Genomic DNA, 26,489 nt, shown 5'->3' with positions numbered 1-26,489 from the left:
TGATTTTTTTTTAAAGTAATAGGAATACAGATTTAAATTCTAATATGAATAAGTGACAAGGCACTTTGTTTAATTTTGGTGTTAAGAAATCTCTTATTGACGGTATCTGTGATGGAACAGATAGTGAGTCATCCACCTCAAGACTACAAAGATCTCCAGGATGTACAAAAGGAGGGGAAAACTACCAGCACAGGAGAAAAAGTCTGCATTCACTCGTAAGTACTTATAATATAAATTTTTGGTGATCAGAATAGGATATGTTAATGAAAATCAGCACAAATTAATTTAATGATGGTTTAATTGATGTTTAATTAATTATTAATACATCACAAAATAACCAAGGTGTTCTGTGAAAATTTCAGGATTTTTGAAATGTTCCATCATAGAAAATGTTTGAGAAACCCTGTAAAATCTATACCAATGCCATCTACTGCCAACCACCACCACTAGTATTTTCACAGACAATCACAAACACCCATGCCCATGGCAGGATTCGAACACGCAGCCTTTTGGCTGGAGTTGGATATGCTTACCACTCAGCCAACCAGGCGGGCATCTTCACACACATCTTTACATCTTCAGCAAACAACTTGATATTTTCCTTCAGATGATTTCATGTATCATTAATGTACAAAGTGAATAGCAGTGGTCCATTATATTTTGTCAGCCTCTTTAATTCATCCTGCAAGCACTCTGAACATCCTTCATTAATTTTTATGGTATCAAGTATACATATTCAGCAAACACTTCAATGTTTCCCATGAGAGCATTTCCTGTAAAGTTCAAATAAAATAGCAATGGTCCAAGAATAGGACCTTGCAGAATATCATGTTCTTTCTTTTGGATTCTCCTCCATATATTACTCTTTGGTATCTGTCCATGTGCCACCCTTGTATCCATTTCACCTTCATATCCATCCCCATTTATTCCAGTTAGTGTAACAGAGTTCCTGTCAGTGCTTTCACAAAATTCAACAGTATCATTGTGTAGTCATTCCCTCTATTAAATATGGCCATCACTCTATTATAAAAACTGGGTAAATTATTAAGGCATTGCCTACCCTTCACACACCCTTGCTATCTCCCCCAATCCCATAGAGTATCATATTGTTATCCACCCATTCCTGAATTCTGTCTTTAACCAACATTTCCAGTACCTTTACCACTACTTTCATGATACTGATTGATGTATAATTTTTAACTGCAGCCTTGGAGTCTGCTTTCTGCAATAGAAGTATTTTGTCCTCTTTTCATTCATTTGGGACTTTACCAGAGAAACTTTAAGTTAAATGGCCTAGTGAGAAACAATGCTAGTTACTTTGCACATTTTTGTAATATATAAGCTCATATCCCCCACTTGCCATATTTTTTTGAGATTCTGCTATATCCTTAGCACATCTAAGTCTCCAACCCATGTTCTCAAATCAGTTCCTTTCACATCTATCATAGCATTGTCATAATTTGGATGATAAAGGCCTTGTAAAATAGTCACTTGGTATCTAATTTCTTCTTGAAATCTGATTTTGCCTTCCTTATCATTGCTGGTCATATATCTTTCCTAAGCTTTGTACTGCTCATAGTTTGCCACTCACATTTCTTCTTATATACCCTTCATAACATTTTATTTTTTTTATAATGCCTTTATGATACTACTCAACCATCTGACTCTTATTGGATTTATCCTCCTGACTTTGTGTATTTCAGTCTATCATTGCTTCCCTCAGATATCCCTTGTCCATCACTTATCTACTGCATCAGATTGCTATATCATGACACTAATTTATTCTGCTCCTGAGCTTGTCATAATTACTTATGCTGTTAGAAAAACTGATCATTAAGTATGGTACTGTTTTGTCGAAATGTCTTTATTATCTAGGATAATAAAGACATTTGAATACTGTACCCTTGGATACTGTACATCAGAAAATGATTATGTCGTCATCATCATAGGTATATATACATATTTTTTATGTAACATTACCATCTCTTTGAATGCCATATGGTTACTCTTGTACCATTTATGTAACACTGATACAAAATTTCTTTTGTGTCAATTACAGAACTCCCTTTAGTAATTATAAGTTTCTGTCATGTTTATATGTTTCTATCATGTGCCTTAACAACATGTGCATGTATGCACGCGTGCGTGCACACACACACACCACACACACACACACACACACACCTCAGTATATCCTTATAGGGAGCATTCCCTTAGATCTATTAATATCTTGGTAACTTGTCTTAGCATACTCTCCACCATCTCCTGAACCCCCAGGAAACCCAGGTAACCAAATCTGTTCAAAGTAGTCAAGATGATGCCAAATCACAGCCGTATAGAGAGAGATAGCAACCTGCCTGTCTTTACTTGCTAGGGTGTTTTACAGCATCCAAGTAATCCTTTGAGTTATTTTGCCAACTTTTGCAATATGCCCTCTGAACTTCAGCTTTCTATCCAACATTATCCCTAGCCTCATCAATTTCTTGCAGTTCAGTACCACCAGTATGATAAATAGCATATAATCTTTTCATCTCCTTGGAGTAATATGTAATACTGTAATAATCTAGTATTACTCTAGTAATACTGGAGTAATATATACTCCAGAATTTTTAATATCATACTGATAGCATATAATTTAAAATATCAGTAATAATGATGATTTTAGCAATAAAATTGCTAAATCGGGCAGGGCTGCTGGTGATGATGAAATTCGGCATGAAATGCTAAAAGCCTTAAATCGAGACGGTGTTCTCTAGCTGACTTGAGTGTGTCAGACCGCTTGGATATCTGGGCGAGCACCAAAGCAGTGGCAGACAGGCATAATACCAGTCTTCAAGAAGGGAGACTAGAGAGAGATTGCAGCAACTATCGTGGCATCTCTGCTCAGCCTGCCTGGGAAAATATATGCTAGGTGCTTGGAAAGAAGGTGCAGGAGCATAGTTGAGTTAAAGTTCCAAGAAGAACAATGTGGCTTTTGTCCTGGCAGAAGCACAACTGACCAAATCTTCACTTTAAGGCAAGTCTTTGAGAAATCTTGGGAATATGACAAGAATGTCTACACACACATGTTTTGTGGACTTGGAGAAGGCATATGACTGGGTTCCTCGGGATAAGTTTTGAAAAGTAGTACAGGAGTATGGAGTGGATGACCAACTATTAGCTGCCATCAAGTCCCTGTATGAATGCCCAAAGTTTTGTATCAGGGTAAACAACACAGTCTGAACCTTTCACAGTCTCCATTGGTCTCCGCCAAGAGTGTGTTTTGTCACTCCTTCTTTTCATAATATTCATGGACTGGATTGATAGGCACAGCCGAGGTAGTGAGTGTGTCAGAATTGGAAGATGTAGCATTGGACATCTGCTTTTTGCAGATGACCTAGTTCTGCTTATCTCGACCACAGATGACCTCCAGAAGACCCCGGATAGGTTTGTAGTTGTTTGTGCAGAAGCCGGGATGAAGATCAATGTGGCCAAAACAGAAACATTTGTGGTCTCAAACAACCATCCCAGTGCACTCTACATGTGAGTGGAATTCCACTGAGACAGGTGGAGAAGTTTAAATACCTTGGGTCCATATTCATGAGTGATGGAAAGTGGGTCGTAGAGCTAGATACTGGAATTGGATCAGCAAGCAGAGTATTGTGGGAGATTGGCCGTTCGGTAGTATTGAAGCAGGAGTTAAGCCAAAAGGCAAAGCTGGCTGTCTTCACTACAGTCTATGTCCCCATCCTCACCTATGGTCATGAGAGCTGGGTAATGACTGAAAGAATGTGGACATGAATCCAAGCGGAAATGAGGTTCCTTCAAGGGGTTGCGGAGCTGACAAGACTCGATAGGGTCAGAAGCTCTGCAATTCAGGAAACCCTCAATACTCAATCTATGTTGATAGATCACAGATAGTTATAGGCACCTGTCAGAATGCCACAAGAGAGGTTCCTCCAGCAGGCCCTCTTGCCAAGCCAGAGGGTGCGGGACCACACAGAAGGCCAAGGACTCGCTGGATAGACTATATCCAAAACCTTAGGTGGACAAGTCTGGGAGTCCCACCAGAACACCTGAGCTTGGTGGCAGAGGTCGTGACCATCAGAAGTCTCTCTTGCAGCTGCTGCCCCCCCCCCCACAACTCAATTAGGAAAGGTGGGCCTTGAAGATGGATGGATGGATGATGACATCATTTATTACTCTCAAGTTAGAGGGAGGTTAAAAACAGCTAAATAAATGCAGACTAAACACAAGATGACACAGGAGTCTGTTTTGGGATGATTCTTATTTAATATATATATCAATAATATTGAGATGGGTTTAACTAGTTATATACAACTGTTTGCAGATAATGCAAAACTGGGGTGACTGATGTAGAATCAAATAGATGTTGTGGCCTTGAATAGATTGTATGAGAGGCAACAGTGTGGAACTGTCAGTTCAGTGTTTCAAAGTGTAAACTTCTAAAATTTGGTAGTTAACAATAGAATTCAAAGTATATACTTGGTAGGGAAGTTGAGGAGACAAGACACCTTGAAGTGGTGGTCAAGGATCTGAATTTCAGAGGTCAGATTGCACAAGATGCAAAGTCACCACATCAGATTATGGCAAGATACTAAGGACTATACTGTACAGAAATAAAGAGGTACTGGTTTCATTGTATAAGACTTTGATCAGGCCTCACATGGATTATTGTGCACTGAAGTGGTAACTGGTCTTTGGGATGTGGATTATGAAAACAGATTGAGGGAATGCAGTTTGCAAAGTACCATGTGAATAGGAAGAAGAGAGGGGATATAATTGAGACATTTAAGGGTTATTACCAGGTTAATGTAGAAGAAATTTTCATAGAATGGGAGAAGTGAGTAGTAGAACAAGGATACCTTCCTGTAAGCTTTAAAAGGAGAGTGTAAGGAGCAGGTTCTTTGCATGGAGAGTAGTTGATGAATGGAACTTTGCCTGACATTATGGTGAATACAGATACATTGAATGAATTTAAAGCATGGTTTGATGGTTTTTGGGAATAAAAGTGTGTGCCTATTGTGAAGAGTCTTTTAACTTCATGGAGGCCGGATGTTAATAATAATCATAATAAACTGGAGTACAATATTATACAATTAACATTAAACTTTACTGACAACATGTAAGTAAAGATATTAATTTATCAAAGATATTTAATGTTTTTTTTTTTTCATTTCGTTTTCATCTAAGTTAATATTTAATTTTACTTGTTGGATATCATAGTGAAAATGTCTCTGGTATGGATTACATAGTAGACCTGCAGTACTTTCTTTATTAGTTAATAATATGCAACATTTCTTCATTTTTTTTTCACAAAAAAAGTGGCAAAATATATACTTTACCAGAGTAGTTTATTAATGTTACTTTTGTTTTTCAGATATTTGTATGTTGCCCAAGGTTAGAGGACCATGCAGTGGCTCATTCACCCAATGGTTCTATGACCATGATAGTGACCGATGTGTAGAATTTTTTTTTAGTGGCTGTCAAGGAAATGCTAATAGATTCAATACAAAAGATGCTTGTGAAACTCGATGCAAAAAAGAGAAATCAGTGTCTGCATTAACACCTAGTGGTAAATGTTTATTTTCTGTCTTGTTAATTTTTTTAATTCATGATTTAAAAAAAAAATTGTCACCTTCATCATCAAATGAGAAAGTCATGTTTCCCAGGTGTGACGGTCAAGTATATTAGTGAAGCTGTTAGTTTGCAGAGGGGACAAGTGAAAGAATTTATAGTTTTGGCTGGCCTACGAGGGTTGTTTGAAAAGTTTGGTAAAAAAATAAGTTAAACACATTTTTTGGAAAAAATCATGTTTATTTCTCAACATAGTCTCCATCAAGGTCTGCACAATTGGTCCAGCGAGTTTCCAATTTTTTCATCCCATCTAAAAAGTAGGATTTGTCAAATTGTGCATAATAGTCATTGACAGTCTTCATGATATCCTTGTTCAAAGAAAATTTTTCCCCATCGAGCCAAATTTTTAAGTTTGGGAAGAAGAAGAAGAAGAAGAAGAAGTCACACGGGACCAAGTCTGGAGAATATGGTGGATGTGGAACCAATTCGAACATCAATTTGTGCAATTTTGCCATTGTGATGGCCAATGTGTGGGATGGTGCATTGTCTTGATGAAAGAGCACTTTTTTGTGCAACAATCTGTTTTTTCTTCAGTTCTTCTTTTAAACAGTCCAACAATGACACATAATAGACTTCTGTTATTGTCTTACCCTCTTCCAAATAGTTTATCATGATAATTCCTTGGGAATCCCAAAAAACAGTGGCCTTCACCTTTCCAGCTGACAAAACGGTCTTTGCTTTTTTTTTTTTTGCCCTTTTACCGGATATTGTCCACCATTTTGACTGCTGCTGGGACTAAGGTATGTTTAATGGTGGATCCCAGTCTACAGTCACGAATTGGGATTCCCAAGGAATTATCATGATAGACTATTTGGAAAAGGGTAAGACAGCAGGATTTGCAAAAAAAATCCTGCGCATTGCAAGATTGAAATGCATTGAAATGTATTTTCGCATGCATTTTGATCGGCAGTCAACAATTGTGGCATCCATTGCACACACAGCTTTTTCATGTCAATTTTTCGTGCAGGATATTATACACCCATTCAGTTGAGATGCCTACAATCTCAGTAATCTCACACACTTTCACTCAATGGTCTTCCATAATGATACCATACATTTTGTCAATCATTTCCTTCATAGTGACCTCAGTCAGGCATTCTGGAGCTCACTTCATCTTCGATGGGCTTATGACCATGTTTAAATTCATTTATCCAAAAATAAATAGTCTTTAATGGTGGTGCAGAGTCCTCATGAACTGCATCTAACTCTATTTGATCTGTGTGGCTATGTGTTTCTTCAAATAAAAGTTTCTCCATTTTTATGAAAAATGTGAACACGGTTATTTTAAATGTTTGCCAAACAAGAACTATGCATCGCACGTGGGCTAAAATTTTACCAGTGGTCATGAAAAAGATGTTATGTGCCAACACGGGTATGAATGAATGAATTGTGTCACCATCTATTAGAAATTTGCCAAACTTTTCAAACAACCCTCATATATGCCTGTAGACTACAATTGAAAGGTTTTGGATTTGAATTTAGATGTTTGAAGAGATTGTTTTTGTGAGAGGTTGGAAATGCAAAATCAGGAAAACTAGAAGTATTATGAGGGATGCATTCAAGTGTGTATTCAGCTACCCCTTTGACAAATGAGTATGATTACGGAAATGATTATGCAGTGCTAAATGCAGTTTCACACATTTTGAATCTGAAAATCAGAATGGGTTGGTAATGACATTATGGTCCAAAGGGAAGCTGAAATTTATGCACATGAATGCCAGAAGTATTATAAAAGGAGAACAGTTTATGGCATTGGTCAACTTGACTCAGTCAAAAATCATAGGCATCAGCAAGACTTGGTTGACAGAAAATGATATAGTTACATCAACAGAATATAAAGGGTAATGTACGCTGCTTGAAAAGAAGTCAGAGGATATCCCCGTTGAAAATGTGCATCATGCCATGTAACAAGTCTTGTGTTTGCAGCCAGTGTAAATTGGAAGAATACAATGCTCCCAAGTCATTGCAACCATGTCTGGGTGAAATGGCTGGGAGAAGGAAACTGATGGAGTTTGAAAGAGGCATTGTGATTGGATGCCACATTGCAGGCCTGTCTGTTCAGCAAATTGTTTACAAATTGGGCCAACCCAGGTCAACAATCAATGATACTATACTGCTATAGAAGCGAAGGAGTCAAAGGCGATTTCTACAAAGGATAATGTGTAAAATCTGCCATTCGTCATCTAGCACATTGAATGTAGAGTTCTGGGCATCGATTCTGTTATGAATCTGCATGAAAACATTCAGAACCGACTCTCAACAACATGGGTTTCCATAGTAGGACCACAATACGCAAGCCCCACATTACTCAAACCAACATGCAGTGTTGTTCTTCAGTGGTGCAAAGAGTATGAAGAGCATGTACTATAGGACACGGAAGCTTGGAAAGCTGTGTTATGGAGTGACGAATCACACTGCACCCTCTACCAAGCAGATGGACTGTTGTGCATGTGGCAGATGCCTTGTGTCTCTTACCAGAGTACATAACCTCAACTATGAAATATGGAGGTAGTGATGCAAAGGTATGGTCCTGTTTTTCTGATTTCTCCTGAGATCTCTGTTTGTGGTGCCATGAACATTGAACTCTGAGAGATATCTGAACATTCTGGACAATTCAATTCCTCCTACTTTGTGGCATTTCTATGAAATTGACCATTGTCTCTTTCAGCAAGACAATGCACCATGTCATAAGGCTGCTTCTTCTTTATGGTTTGTGAACATGAACGTCCACACTTGACTGGCCTCCACAGAACCCTGATCTCAACCTTATTGAACATATGTGGGATGAACCAGGGCATCGGATGAAGTCACGGGATGTCTGCCCCACAATAGTTCAGGACCTTATTATTTGCTTACAGGAAGAATGGTCCAAAATTCCAACTGATCGCTATTGTACTCTTGTGGAAAGTATGCCATATAGAATTGCTGTGGTCACAGCAAAGGAGTTCCCACATCTTATTAAGGTGGGCATCATGGCTGTTTGTTCCTAATATTATGGTGTCCATTGACTTCTTTCCAAGCAGTATATTTTCAGAGAGGAAAGAGGGAATAGGACAGCAGGTGGGGTATTGATAATGATAGCTAAAAAACTTCAACCAGTAAATAGTTAAGGAGGATGTTAGTCTGGCAGAGAAGGTTCATTTCAGGCTATATGTTATGAGTTAGAGGCTAATTGGACAAAATACATTGTGGGTTGCTGCTATATATATAAATGGGGGGGATAGTCAACATAAAGATGTGGATGCCATGCATCATAGATTGAAGGAGTGCAGGCCGAGTAATTATTATGGCGAACTTCAACTATGGGGACATTCCTAGATATGATTGATTTCAGTGGAAGGCTGGTATGCCTTCCACTGAAATCAATCAATGCAAGTTTTTCTGTAGGCAGAAAATGATAGGTATTTGCTGAAGGTCTGGGAGACAAAAGTGTCAAGAAAGTTATTGTTTTCTATTATTGTTTATTATATATGCTGTTTGTTGCATTGGATAAACAATTTTTGTACTTTGCTTACTTTAGTGAAGACCAGAATCATGAAAGTGTTATTTAATCACTAAGAATCCCAGCAAAATTTGCCATTAGTTATAAATTAGCAGCCATGGAAGTAATAACATAATATAGTAAGCACTCGCTATAGCAAACATGCAGGAACAATTTTTTTTTTTTTTTTTTTTTTTTTTTTTTTTTTTTTACTGTTCAGTGTTTTAGCTTTAAATTAAAATAACTACTTGATGGTTTGTACTGTTTTTTTGTATTTTTTATGTGTTTGTGTAGTAATAATGCAAGCTGAACAAAAGGCATATATGTTCAGCTTGCATTATTAATTCAAGCTGAACATACATGCTCTGCTTGAATTAATAAAGTTCCTGTTATTCTGAGTCCTCTTTTTGTAAGGGGGAACACTACTAGATCAGGGAGTTTTAGTAGTGTTTAAGGTCTATTTCTTAATTCCTTGTTCACACCCTCCTTATACATCCTCCAGGAATGATCTCTTGTTCCTTCCCTCCATTTCCTGCCATTTTATGAAAAACCTATTCAGTGTTATTTTATAACAACCCCCTTACTAATTTGTACATCTCTATCACATTACTCCTCTTCATCTTATTCACTAGACTCTGCAAATTGCATCTTCTCAACCGTCCTTCATACTCAACATTCCAGAGAGACCAGAAACTATCTTAGTCAATAGCCTTGGAATTCTTTCCGATATTTCTTCATCCTTTTGAAAACTAGGTGACAAATATGTGCACAGTAGTCCATATATGCCTAAACAAGGCCTTTTATAATGGAACAAGAATCTCCTTACTTTTATAAGTCAGAGTCCTTCACATCACAGCCAGAATTCGTTATGTTATCTTCACAATTTTGGTAATGTGTCTTCTAAATTTTAGATTCTTATTGACCATCACTAAAAGATCTCTTATTTCCTCCACCTCCAACAATATATCCCCACCAAGTGTAAATTTTACATCCTATCTTTGTTTTCCACATTTTAAAACCTTACATTTTGAAACATTGAACTGGTATCCCCACTCCTGTGTTCATTCACTCAACCTATTCAAGTCTACTTGTAGGGCCACAACATCTGCTCTACTCTTCATAGTTCCAACTTTGCATCATCTGCAAATAACTGAATACCCCATTCAAATCTTCCCCAATATCATCAACATACAGGTTAAACAGTAATGGTACTAAAACAGATCCCTGAGGCACATCACTAGTGACTTTCCTCTTCTGGGATATTGCTCCTCCATACACAACTTGCTGGCATTTTTATGATCTCCAATTCATTGCACTAGCCAATCCCATCTGCTCTAGTTTGACTATCAACATATGTGGTAATCAGTCTGAAGCCTTTGCAAAATCTAAGTATACCACTGTGTATCTATCTACCTTGACTAATGCAGCTGTCACCTTATTGCTATAAGTAAACTGATTACTAAAATATGATTTCCATCAAATATAATACCACTCTGGATCCTAGTTTCGCTAGACTCTCCAACATATTAACCACAACACCTGACACACAGATTGGTCTCCAGTTTGATACTTGAATTCTGTCACCTCCCTTTTGAAATGGTACAATCTTTGCTTCCTTCCTTCCACTTCTTTGGAACTTGTCCCAGTGTAAGACTCGTACTGGGACAAGTTTGACTTGTCCCAGTACATTTAATCATTTCCAATGTACTGAAGCGGCTCCGTAGCGCAAATTGGAAGAATGATGGTACATTGCGCCCTTTGATTGGAATAGGCCTAAGTTTGATTCTCATCATGATGGGAGGAATCTTTATGTGGACTTTTCAATTGAAAGTGAGTTAGCTAATCTCATACGGAGGTAGCAGGGTTTTATCTCCCGGAAACTCGAGTTTTTCATCCCACATACAGACTAATCTGAACTTCAGAACATACACAATTTACAGATAAAGTACTAGTTGTTGTGGTGGTGGTGCACTGTAGACAACATTGATGGAGATGATTGGTAGTAGAGATTCAGTGTAGTGGTGGAGACAGTTGTATGGTGGGTGTCCTCCTGCGATGAGTCTTCGAATCCTTGGAGGTGTCACGAATAATAATAATAATAATATTAAACAAATATGCCAAGGCACATATAAACTTCCTGGTACATTCCTTTCAAATATGCGGTGATGTATAATCAAATCCTACAGCCTTTATAACATCAAGAGCGCTTATTTCCCCATATATCTTTTCCTAACTCACTGTAAGTGTCGCCTCATCATCATCATTCACTGCTTTTAAACTCTCAATGATGTCACATTCACAAGGATGAAAGACCTTTGTGCACCCACTCATTAAATATCTCAACTATATGTTCTGAAGCAGTTTTCCATATACCATTTTCTCCAATCAGTGTCATCCTACGATAATCATTCTTTTGTTTTTTTTCTGGCTACATATCGAAATAACCCTTAAGGATTTTTTTTTTTTTTTGGCTTCATTAGCTTTTGCTATCCTTACTAATCAAGTAACCCTCTGTGACTATTTTTTGTACTCTTCATGGAAATGAGTATTACGACTTGGCTATGTTGCCACCATAATGCCCTCTTTCTCTATATTGCATGCTTAATTTCTTCATTCATCCATTTCGCACCTACCTTATTTAACCTTCTGACCTTTGGAATACATTTAGACATTGCTTCTGCTAGATAGTTCTTGAATATCACCCAAGCAGCATTGATCTTCTTTCCACCCAACTTTGCATTCCATGCTATAACTGCAACCTGTCTCCTTACCTACTCATGATCACCAGCCTCGTAGTTCCACACATGCCCTTTCCTCCCAGAAGTCCTCACATGGCTGGCAACCACCCAGATAATCACTTCATGATCACTCTCACCAACTGGAGAGAGATTTGACACCACATTTATAATGATGTCTTCTGATGAGATGATCAAATCTAAGACCTCATTCCTCGTGTGTCTTCTGTTACATACTGCCTGAGGGAGTTATCCCTCAAAAATTGAAGAAGTCATTTTCTTTTCTTCCAGTTCTTATCTCATCATCCCAGTCTATATTGTCATAATTAAAATCACCCATAATGATCATTCTTTTCCTGTCTCCTTGGCTAATTTCATTATACATTTCATGGTCACTACCCTCTGCAGTTACCAAGCATATAGCAATATCTGACTAAATATTTCATTCTATTCACCTCTGTCTCACACTATACTGCCTCAAAACCACTGTCATTATCTCCCCCTCCCCCATTTCATCTCTACCTTGTTTGAACATAGCTGGCCGAGTGGTTAATGTATCTGCTCTCCAGCCAAAAGGCTGCAGGTTCGAATCCTGCTGTGGGCATTGATGTTTGTGATTGTCTGTGGAAAAAACTAGTGGTGCTGGTGGTGGTGGTGGTCAGCAGTAGATGCCGTTGGTGTAGTTGCAGTCAGTTGGTGAATTGGGTGGTGGTATCAGCTTGCATATTACAAGACTATGCCAAGCAAGTGGTATTGCCTTTGACCAGGCTGTTTAATTCAATACTCACCTTTATGTGAAGAGAGAAAGCCAGAAAGAAGCACAAAGACTGTGGCAAAAAATTATAGACAATCTTTATCTCAGGAGTGGTTGTAAAGGAATTGAAAAAGTTGTCAGAGAGAGAGAATTTCGATTTTAGTTGAATGATGATACAGGTCTAAATTCCCTCTCTTCTCAGTTCTAGATGTATACAGAGTTCCTTCTCTCTCTCTCTCTCTCTGCAATTTGGCCTACTATGGACAGACAGGAAGATCAGCTACCATCCAAATGGAAGAACATAAAAATTACATCTGCAGTCATGACTACGGTCAGTTCTAGCCTTGCTGACCATGCTTTGGACACAGCTCACAGAATCAATTGGAAAAAGACCATCATGCTCCATCATAGTAAATTCAGAAGAAAAATTCTATTTGTAGAATCTGCTGCTGTTATTAAAAATCAGCCTAATTTAAATAAATATGGTTGCATAAAACTTCTGAAAATATGGGAACCACTAATACTTTGAAATCCCAGTTTACATCCAAGGCTGCCAACAGATGTCCATAGAGGCCACCCCATCTATTTAGGAATCTAGTCTTTTGTCTACATGTTTTAGTTAGTTTTGTGCTGCTTTTCTTTGTGTGTGTTATTTTGTACTCCCTGACGTTGTCTCTATAACTGAGATGAAATATTGGAAACATTAAATACCACCTTTAATCATTTCCCAGTTCTGTTTCACTCCATTAAACTTTTATCATGAGGAAATGTTATCAAAACAGATATTTGTATAGAAGACTGAAGAAGATTGAAATATAAGATCTGACGACGTTTGATTCCTTCCAGATAACAGATTACTTTAAAGGAAAATTGTTGATAGGAAGTTAGTGAGGATGCAAACTTTTCACATAGTATTATCATAGTGATACATATCAGGAATTTGATGCTTGACATTTTACTAGGAAATGTATTTTGCATTGTTAGTTGTTAATTACGGCACATTTTGATTATGTCAGCTGAAGGGTATGCTGAAATCTTACTCTGGCATTCACCGTAATGAATTTAATCATTACAACAGATTGGTTGAAATCTCTTCGACAAAGTCCCACTAGCATAAGTTCCATTCTAAAGGATGTTCACTTCATTAAACCTTCCACTATAGCAAACTATTCCTTTGATACATTATGGTTTCAGGACTGTACAATGATAGTTATGAGGATCAGCTGAGGGAATGTGGACTGCAGAGTTTGGTGGAATAGAAGAAGGAGAGGCGATATGATTGAGACTTTTAAACTGTTGAGAGGTGGTTACAGGGTTGACACTGGGGAGTTCTTTTGCTTGGTTGAACAGCGGGAAGGAGTGATGACAAGAGGCCATCCCTGGAAGTTACAAAAGGAAACTGTGAGCAAGAGGGTGAGGAATGGTTTCTTTGCATGGAGGGTGTTTGAACTATGGAATGCATTGCCTGATGGAGTGGTGAGAGCGAGAACAGTCAATGAGTTCAAGGAGTGGTATGATAGACTTTGTATTTCTTAGGGGGGGGGGGGACCTCCCCTCGATGAGTCTTGATAGACTTTGTGTTTCTTAGGAAGGACCTCCCACGATGAGTCTTTTGACTCCATGGAGGCCTGAATAATAATAATAATAATAATAATGATACCTACAGTTTTGCTGTAATAAAAGTTGATAACACAAAAATCAAGTCATGACTTTATTATTATTAACATCTGACCTCCATGGAGTCATAGACTTATTGTAGGAGGTACATACTATTGCAAACAATCCAACCATGCCATAAATTAATTCAGTGTGTCTACATTCACAACACACTCAGGCAATGCATTCCATTCATCAACCACTCTCCATGCAGAGAACCTTCTCCTCACTCCTCTGCTCACACATTCCTTATGCAGTTTTCATGGATGGCCTGCTGTTTCCCCCCCCCCTCTCATTCCATGAAAAATCTTGGAATCTTCCATTTTAATCTGGTAATAACCCCTGCATCTTATATGTCTTAGTGATATTCCCTAAATTCTCCTATTCATGAGGCTTTGCAAATGACAATTTTTCAATCTGTCTTCATACTACATATTCCAAAAACTAGTTATCACCTTTGGGAATCTTCTTTGGACCTTTTCTAACATATCTTCATCACCATGAAAACCCACTGGCCAAATCAGTGCACAATAATCCATATGAGGCCTGATGAAGGCTTTATACAATATCATAATCTCTCTGTTTCTGCATGGCAGAGTTCTCCACACAATTTTACGTTCTTTCTACTCCCTTGGAATCTATGCTGTTGTAAGACTCTTATTAAACAGGTATGCCAATGCTACTGTCAATTCCCTGGAACATTCCCTTAAGATGCATGATGTTATGTTATCGAATCCTGTCACCTTATTGACATCAAGTTGAGTAAAGACTAAGTAGCATTGATTTCCTTTCTATGCAATTCCTTATTCTGCAATATTGCTGTAAGCCACTGCCTGGGTTTACTATAATCATTTCTACCTTGTAGTTCCACATATATCCCGCTCACAAAAGTCCTGATATGGCTGGCCACCACACAAGTGATCACTTCACGGTCATTTTCACCAAGTGGATGAAGATGTGACACTTCATTTGCAACAATATCTTCTGATGAGATAATCAAATGCAAGATCCCTTGAAAACTCAAGAAATTCATTCTCTTTGGTTCCTGATGTCTTTTTATTCTAGTCTATATTACCATAAATTAAATCATCCATAATGATCACTCTTTTCTTATTAGCCAGATTAATATGTGTAAGCATTTCTTCTCACTGTCTTCTACATTACCAGGCCTATAGCAACATCCTACTAAACACTTCATACTGTTCACCTCCACTTCACACCATACTTCAGAACCACTGTTAGTGTATGTTCCTTGCATCTCCACCCTAGATGGGCACAACTCTTCTGCCATCATCAATAACACTTCTCCTCCCTTTTTGCTTTGTCTGTCTTCACAAAGAACTACCCCTCCATTGCTATTCTTGTCAGAATGTGATCCTCATTTAACCATGTTTCACTTATACCAACAATTTTTGGGTGAATGAATTCTTCATCATTGCAGTTTCATTCCCCTTGTTTCCAATACTTCTAGCATTTGTAAACATACACACTAGCTCATTTCTGATTCTATGACAATTTCCACTAACCCCATTTCTTGGACATAACTCCTCTACACTCTCCCCTGCCCATTCATTCCTGTCTATCATCTCTGTTATTACACCCCTCCCTATAAATGTAACCTGCCCCCTCACATCCTTTTCTACATTCTTCATGTAGGGGAAATGTTTCAGAATTTGGCTTGGCTAGAGGGTGCAGAACAAGCATCATCCCTGGAACTTGAGTAATGACATTAGTAGAGGTGCGAGGATTAGATTTTTCACTTGGAGAGTGAATGAATAGATGGGTTGCCAGTGTCAGTTGTACATGCTTTGTCTGTTAATGGATTCAAGGAGGGATATGAAAGATTGTGTCAGTAGTAGGTCATATGGGGTCACTTCATTGATTTTTAATTGCTGTAAATAGTTGGATAGCTTCTTTGAAGTTGTACCAAGTGCACCAATAACTATTGGGATGACTTTGGTGTGTTTAAGCCACAGTCGGCCAACTTCGATTGCCAGATCTCAATATTTAGTAATTTTTTCCAGTTCTTTGTTGTTAATGTTATCACTGGGGTACTGCGATATCAATAATCCAAACTTGTCAATGTTCAATAATTGTGATGTCAGGTCTATTGTATTCCAAATGCCGATCAGTTTATATTCTAAAGTCCCAGAGAATTTTTGCTGTTTCATTTTCCAATACAGTCTCTATTTTATGCTGCCACCAGTTATCAGATGTAGGAAAGCCATATTTTTTGCATACATGCCAATGAACTATTTTGGCCACTTGATCATGGTGGTATTTATAGTCAGTTTGAGCTATTTTGCTGCAGGCACTGATTAGATGTTCTACAGTCTCATCTTTCTGATCGCATAATCTGCATTTGTTGTTATTATTGATGTTCAAAATTTTTGCTTTGATCGCATTAGTTTGTAATGCCTGTTCTTGAGATGCTAGAATAAATCCTTCTGTTTCTTTTTTAATGTATCCGTGTTGCAACCATTGCCATGTCTTCAAGTCAATTTTGTCCCCAGTATCTCATTATTATTATTATTATTATTAACATTTTACCTGAATGAAGTCAAAAGGCTAATCATAGTAGGTCTATACCCTGTTTCATGCCTTAATCAATTCACAGCTTCTGTACTCAACACACTTTAAGGCAAAGCATTCCACTCACCAGACACTTTCCATGCAAAGAACCTGCTTCTCACTCCCCTGCTCACATCCTCCTTATGCAGCTTCCAGGGATGATCTCTAGTTCTACCCTTGCCTCCCTGTACTCTGTGATAAATCTATGCATAAACCTAGTAAGAATCCTTCACCAATGTATATGTGTCGATCATATCCCTTCTTCTATTTACAGGGCCCTGTAATTCACATTCCCCCAATCTCTCTCTCTCTCTCTTTCTCTCTCTCCCTCCCTTTTTCCTTGTATCCATTCCACAGACCTAACACAAACTTAGTAAACCTTTGTGGACCCTCTTTGTCCAGTTTTTTGAAATTTTTTTTTTCTTGAGATTTATTAAGCAAATACCTGGCTTGAGAGATATCCCTAACATGTTAGTTTTTGGTGTAATGTAATGTAATGCTTTTGTCAATAGCTGGAAGCTATCCAAGATAGGCAGCAGTATGAGTGCTTAAACATGTTGCTTTCAAAGAAGGAAAAAATACCAATTTATCTTTTTGAATATAACACTTTGCAACAAATATGTGATACCTCTGTTATAAATTGAATGATTGCTTTTATTATTCATTTGTGATCTTTTGGTTATTTTTCAGTTTTATATATATATAAAAAAATACTTAATATCTTATTAATTCAATACGTAATGTCAGCTATTAATATTATTTTTAACACAGATATCTGTACTCAAGTACAAGAGCCAGGACCATGCCTTGGATATTTCCCCCGATGGCATTATGATAGTGCCGAAAATGTTTGTAAATCTTTTATATATGGAGGTTGTGAAGGAAACCATAATTGGTTTAATACCCAGCAAGAATGTGAAATTATGTGTCTGAATAAATTTACTTCAAAATCAAAAAAAGGTACTCTGATGGTAATAATTTCTGAAAAGTGCATTTAGCATATTATAGAATTAGAGAATTTATTGATATTCTGTATTAACTATGCTATTCTATAATATATACTATATTGTGTAAAACAATTATTGGGATCACTGAGACGTGGTTGACAGAAGAGGATATAGTAACAGGAATAGAAGTCGCTGGGTACAGCATTTTTCGGCAGGATAGAAAGGGAAAGCGTGGTAGTGGAGTACTGCTTATGATAAGTGACGACCTATGTCCTCTAAGAGTGGAGACTTTGGAAGGCAGTGACACTAATGATTTTGAAAGTATATGGTGTGAGGCAGAGGTGGGCAAGACAGAATATTTAGTGGGGTGTTGCTACAGACCCAGGAGTACAGAGGGTGGGGATCAGGAAATGTTGAGACAGTTGAGTTTGGCAAGTGCAAGAAGAATGACTGTTATGGGATATTTTAACTACAGTAGTATAAACTGGGGAGAGGAAGATGCATGTAGCAATAAGGGAATGGAATTTCTAGAATTCTTGAGGGACAAATGTCTTAGGCAACATGTAATAGAGGGAACAAGAGGTTCAAGAGTTTTGGATTTGGTTATAGCATCAGAAGAGTTGATAATAACTGAGATGACATCTCTCCCACCAGTTGGAGAGAGAGTGACCATATGGTTTTGATTTGGAAAATGAATAGACATGCAGGAGTATCAAAGAGACGGGAACGTATGTGGAATTATAAGGCAGGTGATTATAATAGTCTAAGACGTCCACTTGGGGAAGTTTCATGGAGGGAGGAACTGGAAGGCCACGATATCATTAGTGTGTGGGAAATTATGACAGAATATTTGTTAGTAGCAATGGTAAGTTGTATACCACGAGTGAACAAGACGACACGATTTGGAGTAAAGTGGATGACAAACAATATTAAACAGGAATTGCATGCGAAAAAGAGGCTGTGGAAGAGATATAAGGAGACAGGTGAAGAGAAGATGCATGAAGAGTATAAGACACAGGCCAGAAGAGTGACTAGTATGGTATGGAAGACGAAACTGGAATATGAGAGGAGATTAGCCCTAAGATCCAAAGAAAATCCTAGGGAATTTTTTAGATGTGTGGACAGTAGTAGGAGAAATGACTGTGGAAGAATGATATTGTGGGATAAAAATGGGAATAGAGTGACTGATGCAGAGGACATAGTAGAATTGTTCAATGAACACTTTTTTGGAGTATTTCATCCTGGAGGAGTCAGTTTTAATGCTAGAGGGAGAGGACAGTGTGTTTCAAATACTGAGTACTCTGGATGTCAGTAAAGCTGTGGGACTGGATAGTATTTCACCACGACTTTTGAGAGAATATACTAGGGAACTGACAGTGCCTTTGACCTGACTTTTCAATGAAAGTCTGGCTGCTGGAAAGGTGCCCATGGAATGGAAGGAAGGTAAGATAGTGCCATTGCATAAGGGCAGTAGCAGACTGGAAGTGTCTAATTATAGGCCAGTTTGTGTGTCATCAGTAGTTAGTATGATCTTGGAGAAAGTAGTGAAGGACCATATACAGCATTGGGCAGATGAAGGTAATGTTATCTTTGAGAGTCAACATGGATTTGTGAAAGGGCGCTCTTGTTTTAGCAATATGCTAGCCTTTTATGATAACGTTACAAGAGCATTAAATGAGGGAAAGGCATACACTGCCATTTTCTTAGACTTAGCAAAGGCATTTGACAGGGTGCCACATGATAAGCTGATATTTATGTTGCAGCACATGGGTCTGGATGTCAGATGGGTCAACTCTATTCAGGATTGGCTGTCTGATAGGTATCAGAGAGTTGTGTATGGTGAGGCAGTTTCAAGGAAGCAGAGGGTTACAAGTGGGGTCCCACAGGACTCAGTACTGGGATCTATATTGTTTAACCTTTATATCAATGACATTGTCAGTGGATTGCAAGGGGATATTCAGTTTTTTGCAGATGATGCGAAGCTGAGAACGATTATCAGTAATAGTGCAGATGAGGTAGCCCTGCAAGAGGATTTGAATAAGCTAGATAGATGGGCAAGTGAATATGGTTGTCAGTTTAATGCAGCAAAATATTAGGTTTTGAGGTTTGGGAAACATCGATAGGACATTGCATACTCTATGGGAGGAGTTATACTGGAGGAAGTAGGGGAGACAAGAGATCTGGGGTTGATGATTGATAGAAACCTGAAATTTAGGGGACATATTGCAAAGGTGGTGAAAGTAACACAGAGGATTGCCGCAATAATGAGAAGGACACTGACCTGCAGAGATGAAACAGTTATCATTCCGTTGTATAAGACCCTGATCAGACCACACTTGGAGTATTGTTCTCAGATTTGGTACCCAGGATTTGAAGGGGATAAATTAACTGTGGAAAGGGAACAAAGGCGGATAGCAAAGATGGTTTCAGGATTGTACAATGATAGTTATGAGGATCGGCTGAGGGAATGTGGACTGCAGAGTTTGGTGGATAGAAGAAGGAGAGGTGATATGATTGAGACTTTTAAACTGTTGAGAGGTGGTTACAGGGTTGATGCTGGGGTCAGTGAGTTTAAGGAGTGGTATGATAGACTGTGTTTCTTAGGAAGGACCTCCCACGATGAGTCTTTTGACTCCATGGAGACCTGAATAATAATAATAATCTGATAATGAGCACAGTAAGTCTTTTTCTGGAGAATAACCCAAATGCATGCATGTCAAACTAGCTTTCCTTCAACTTTTTTCAAGACTTTCCTTGTTGGCGTTGATGTGGTGGATTGCTAAAGCACTCTAAATTAAACCGAACTATACTCCTTTGAAGGATGAAAGACCCATTGCACCTTTGCTTTCACACATTTTATGTAACTGCCATACATTTATTCACTATTACATCACTCAGATAGGTGAAAATAACCACTTTTTTTACCTGTAAAGGCAGTTCTGTTAATATGTTCTGATCCACTGGTCTGTTCTCATGTGTTCATTATAAACTTACACGAGTTCTGGCCGCTTTATACGAACATAACCTTTAGCCTCTGATGAATAGCATGATACCAGACTGATAGATTGAATACCCAGTGCATTTGAACACAGATTCATTAAGTTAGTGCCATTCCACCTAGACACTCATATTTCATGGTTAGCATCTGTTTTAAAATCAAATGAGCTTCTTTCCCTTTTTTTTTTCTTTTGAATCATCTTTTCCTTCCAATGGACACTTTGCTGAGTTTGTTCTCATTAAGAATTCCTATTGCTTTGGTAAACTTTTCCTTCAACTTTAACTTTATTATTATTTATATGGGCACTCCATAGAGTCAAATGACTCATCGTGGGAGACCCACTCTATCCATTCCCCTCATTCACCACTCTCCAAGAAAAGAACCTTGTCTGCACATCCTTACTAACCACACTCTTGGACAGCTTCCAAGTGTGACCTCTTGTTTTTCCCCTATTCCCCATGTAGGGGGGGGGGGGGGGGGCTAGAATTGAAGAATTTCTTCTGTGTCAATCTTATAGTGTCCCTTTAGTAACTTATAAGTTTCTATCATATCCTCTCGTCTCCACCCGTCAGCTAAATTCTGCAACCCACGCATCTTTGATCTATCCTCATAAGCAACATTCCACAAACCTATCAACAGCTTGGTCGCTCATCTCTGAATCTTCTCCACTACCTCCCCATGAAACACAGGTGAACAAATCTGTGCACAGTAAGGAGAAAACAAATCATAGTTTTATAAAGAGGAATCAATTCCCTATCGTTATTTGTCATTGTGCTTTTCAGCATCCAAGTAATCCTCTGAGCTATGTTTCAAACTCTTGCAATATGTCCTCTGAATTTCTAATCTGTATCCACCATACCCCCAGATCCCTAGCCTCATCAATTTCCTGTAAACTAATACCACCAATATGATATAAAGTGTGTAATATTTTCATCCCAATGTGCATTACCTTACATTTTATAATACTGAATTGACAACCATCATCCTTTGCCCACAATGCCAATTTATTTAAATCATGTTGTAAGATATCTACATCACCTTTATCCAGTGCTGTAATGAGGGTGTGGCGAAAGAGGCGCCAGGCACGGCGCAACTAGGTCTGGGGTGCAAAACATAAAAAATGTAAAAAAATAAAAATAAATAAATAGATATCAAAGTCTGCTATTTTATATTGTATTTTTAAATTTCGGCAATATGCCACTTTAGACACACAAATTCTGCAACAACTCATTTTGATGGGGTTAATAGTAAGTATTTAACATATTGCATTTATTAAAATTTAACTTGTTACATTTAGATTTTTCAAAATTTTTGTCATTTTTGGGTTAGGGGGGGCAGGGGGCACAAGTTAGACACTTGCCGCAGGTGCTTCATATCCTCGTTACTGTACCGCCTTTATCAACCATTGCACTGCCGAGTTTTGCATGATTGGCAAATAATTGAATGTGCCCCTTCAAATCTTCTGCTATATCATTAAAATACAAATTGTGATTCTGATACAGTGGAGAAGGTGCAAAGTAGAGTGTACAGGATTGTGGACTACTGATTATGAAGACAGATTGAGAATTTGTAGACTGCAAACTAGGACACAGGAAAAAGAAGGGTTATGTGATTGAGACTTCCAAGCTTCTGAAAGGGTCATACAGGATTTCAGTGGATGGAATTTTTCATTTTATGAAGGATGGAAAAAGACTAGAGGCCATCCTTGGAAGTTGAGAATAAATGCCATCAAGAATGGGATGAGAGCTAGATTTTTCTCTCGTGGAGTGGTGTGTGATTGGAATGAATTGCCATTGGATGTTGCGTGTGCAAGTAGTGTGATTGAATTCAAGAACATATATGACAAATGGTCTGGGAAGCATGTAGCCTCACTTGATAAGTCGCTAACTCCCTGGAGGTCTCTCTTAATAATAATAATACCAAAAATTAAAAATTTGAGACTGTACTCCACAGATTTACTAGTAAACTTTGACATAAGTTTACTTTTTACAAATGTTTCTCTAGCTGACATCGTAGAATATTTATCATTTAAATTTCTATTGAATATTCTAGACCACTTCAAGTTCATCATGAATTCTGGATATTTTAGCTGGAATGAAAAGCTTTATTGCTATATTGTAGGTATACAATGGACTCTCCAATATCTCCCATCCTTGCTAACTTCCATTTAGTTAGCAAGTGGAAGAAAAAATTTAATAAATGATCAAATCCTTTGATATGGCTTCACTATATGGACGATGTCTTTGCTGTCTGAAATAATTTATATGAACAAGTAGATGTCTTCTTACAAAAGATCAATAACCTTTGTCACAGAATCAATTTCACTATAGAAACTATATCTTTCTTGATATTCTTATAAAAAGAGAACTGGATGGTACCATATCAACATCTATTTTTTGCAAACCTTCCTTTTCGGATCAATATATCGATCAGACTTCAGCTCACTATATGACACTATATGACATTAATGTGTTCTTTTCAGAGCACATTATCTTTTTTTCATTTGATCTACTTCAAAAATAAATTTCTACAATTAAAGGAACTGTCTTTCTCAATTGTTATAACCCAAAAACAGTAGAGAAGATTATCAACTATTTTTCTCCTCCCTCTATTAGAAGAGAAAACTCACCCAGAATCTCCATATCCTGTACGTCAAAGACATTTCAGAGTACATTTCTTGTTCCTTAAAGAGGATTAATATTTCCACAACTTTCAAGCCTATAAATTCAATTAGTTGCAAAAGATAAAATTTCATGTCTACTTCTACTCAGAGTTCATTTCCAGCCCCATGCAACTGCAAGTTATTCTATTTTGGACAAACAAGACGATGTGTTTTTAAACACCTTTCTGAACACTAAATCTACATTTCCTCCACAATATAAAACAAATAGGGTCAAGCAGAAAATGAGATTACCGAGAATGAGAATCTCATTCTCGGTAATCTCATCAAAATGAGATTACTGATATTACATTTAAATGAGAGTCTCTTTAAAGAGCATTCTGAAGTACTTCAGAATTGTCCAAACCTCAACCTTGATGATGGATTTTCAATGCCAAAATTCTGTGAAATTATTATTAAGAACTATATTGATTAATTATATAATTTTTATTACATGTCCACATATGTGTCATTTTTTTTAAAAAAATCACATGCATGCATGCACACTTTAATTGATCCTAATAGTATAGGTTTTTACTTGGCCATCTTGCAACTTCATGTAAGGATAAACTCCATTCTCTATATACCTTCATCGTTGTTTAATTTTTGAATTCGTAACTATATTATATTGATGATAATACATAAATCAAAATATTTGCAGTTAATCTATCTTAATTAAATAATTTTTTGACTGTGTCTATGTGTAACTTCTCCAGAATGCACATTGGTATATTATGTTACATTATTATTATTATTATTCAGGCCTCCATGGAGTCAAAAGATTCATCATGGGAGGTCCTTCCTAAGAAACACAAAGTCTATCAAGACTCATTGAGGGGAGGTTCCCACCCCTAAGATATCATTTGTTTAATATCATTTGTCATCCAATCGTGTCCTCTTGTTCACTCGTGGTATACAACTTACCATTGCTGCTAACAAATATTCTGTCATAATTTCCCACGCACTAATGATATCCCGGCCTTCCAGTTCCTCCCTCCATGAAACTTCCCCAAGTGGACGTCTTAGACTATTATAATCACCTGCCTTATAATTCCACATACGTTCCCGTCTCTTTGATACTCCTGCATGTCTATTCATTTTCCAAATCAAAACCATATGGTCACTCTCTCTCCAACTGGTGGGAGAGATGTCATCTCAGTTATTATCAACTCTTCTGATGCTATAACCAAATCCAAAACTCTTGAACCTCTTGTTCCCTCTATTACATGTTGCCTAAGACATTTGTCCCTCAAGAATTCTAGAAATTCCATTCCCTTATTGCTACATGCATCTTCCTCTCCCCAGTTTATACTACTGTAGTTAAAATCTCCCATAACAGTCATTCTTCTTGCACTTGCCAAACTCAACTGTCTAAACATTTCCTGGTCCCCACTCTCTGTACTCCTGGGTCTGTAGCAACACCCCACTAAATATTCTGTCTTGCCCACCTCTGCCTCACACCATATACTTTCAAAATCATTAGTGTCACTGCCTTCCAAAGTCTCCACTCTTAGAGGACATAGGTCGTCACTTATCATAAGCAGTACTCCACCACCACGCTTTCCCTTTCTATCCTGCCGAAAAATGCTGTACCCAGCGACTTCTATTCCTGTTATTATATCCTCTTCTGTCAACCACGTCTCAGTGATCCGAATAATTTTTTGCCAGGCTGATGCTATCTGCACCACCAATTCCTCTCCCTTATTCTGGATACTCCTGGCATTAGTATATAGCATATAAATGCCATTGTTTCTATACCCAGCATTATCCCCTCTAGACTCCACTGAGCTCAGTGTTACCTGATGTCGTCCCCCCCTTCTCCCACGTACCCATTCCCACAAGAGGCCACCCCCTGCTACATCCTCCCTGAGACACACTGACTTTTTCAGAACAACAATCTTTCCAGATGCCTATGTCCTTCCTAATTCAAATGTAAGTGGTCTCTTGCATACAATTCCTCTCTGTCCTCAAACATACTCCAAGCATCCACATATTCCAGTCCCCTCTTATCACACATTCTAGCTATTATGTCATTCAGTATTACCGCTCTTCTGCTCAGTTCGTCATTATCATACCTAGGCAACACACACACTATCTTTCCTCTCTGTGTCTACTTTCGTACCACCTCAAGCAAGAATCTCATATCTGCCAAAGCCACCCTTTCTATCGTTCCTCCTGGCAAACACTCCTCATCCCATCTTGAACACCACGGATCATTGAGTCCCCATACATTATACCTCTTGCCATTCCCTCTCTCTCTCCTATTGTTTCCATTTTCTTCTCTTCTTTCATTCCCATACCTCTCTCTCATTCACTCTCTCCTACTGTTTTCGTTTTCTCCTCTTCCAGCACTCCCATACCTCTCTCTCACTCCATTCTCTCCTCTTCTAGCACTGCCATACCCCTCTCTCATTCCATCTCTCCTACTGTTTCCATTCTCTCCTCCTCTAGCACTCCTATACCTCTCTCTCTCATTCCATCTCTCCTACTGTTTCCATTCTCTCCTCTTCTAGCATTCCCATACCCCTCTCTCATTCCCTCCCTCCTCTTCTAGCACTGCCATACCTCTCTCTCATTCCATCTCTCCTACTGTGTGAATGATTGGAATGCCTTGCCTGAGAGTGTTGTATCTACAGAGAATTTGAATGTGTTTAAGGCAAGGTATGATGAGCTGTATGGATGACAAAGGACATCCTAGATGAATCTATGACTACATGGGATTTGGGGATGATGATAATAATAATAATAATAATAATAATATTTGTTGTTCTCAAATGGCCTGGCTGGTCGAGTAGCTAGCATATCCGCTTTCCAGTCATAAGGCTGCAGGTTTTAATCCCGCAGTGGGTATGGATGTTTGTGATTGCCTGTGAAAATACTAGTGGTGGTGGTCGACGATAGATGCCGTTGGTGTAGATGTGGTTCGTTGTAGATGGAGTTGGTGATGGAGACAGAGAGTTGTAGAGCAAGTGCCCTCCCTCAATGAGTCCATGGACTCCCTGGAGGTGTCATGTAATAATAATAATAATAATAAATTCTTAGATAATTCTC

At 38.1% G+C, this 26,489-nt stretch overlaps 1 protein-coding gene across 3 annotated transcripts in view; it reads left to right on the top strand.

Moving 5' to 3' along the window:
* The window catches only part of LOC150102627 (papilin-like), an 843,028-nt gene that overhangs the window by 706,977 nt on the left and 109,562 nt on the right, over positions 1–26,489 (top strand). For all 3 annotated transcript variants that reach the window (XM_090399411.1, XM_090399410.1, XM_090399409.1), the window contains 2 exons: positions 5,381–5,575; positions 17,606–17,794. In XM_090399411.1, the coding sequence (XP_090255537.1) occupies positions 5,381–5,575; positions 17,606–17,794 (384 nt within the window). The remainder of the gene's footprint in view (positions 1–5,380; positions 5,576–17,605; positions 17,795–26,489) is intronic.

This window comes from Typopeltis vanoorti, chromosome 10 (assembly GCF_054136105.1).
Source record: "Typopeltis vanoorti isolate ZY-2024b chromosome 10, IOZ_Tvanoo_1.0, whole genome shotgun sequence".
Taxonomy (NCBI): Eukaryota; Metazoa; Arthropoda; class Arachnida; order Uropygi; family Thelyphonidae; genus Typopeltis; species Typopeltis vanoorti.
This window is presented reverse-complemented; position numbering and strand designations above follow the sequence as displayed.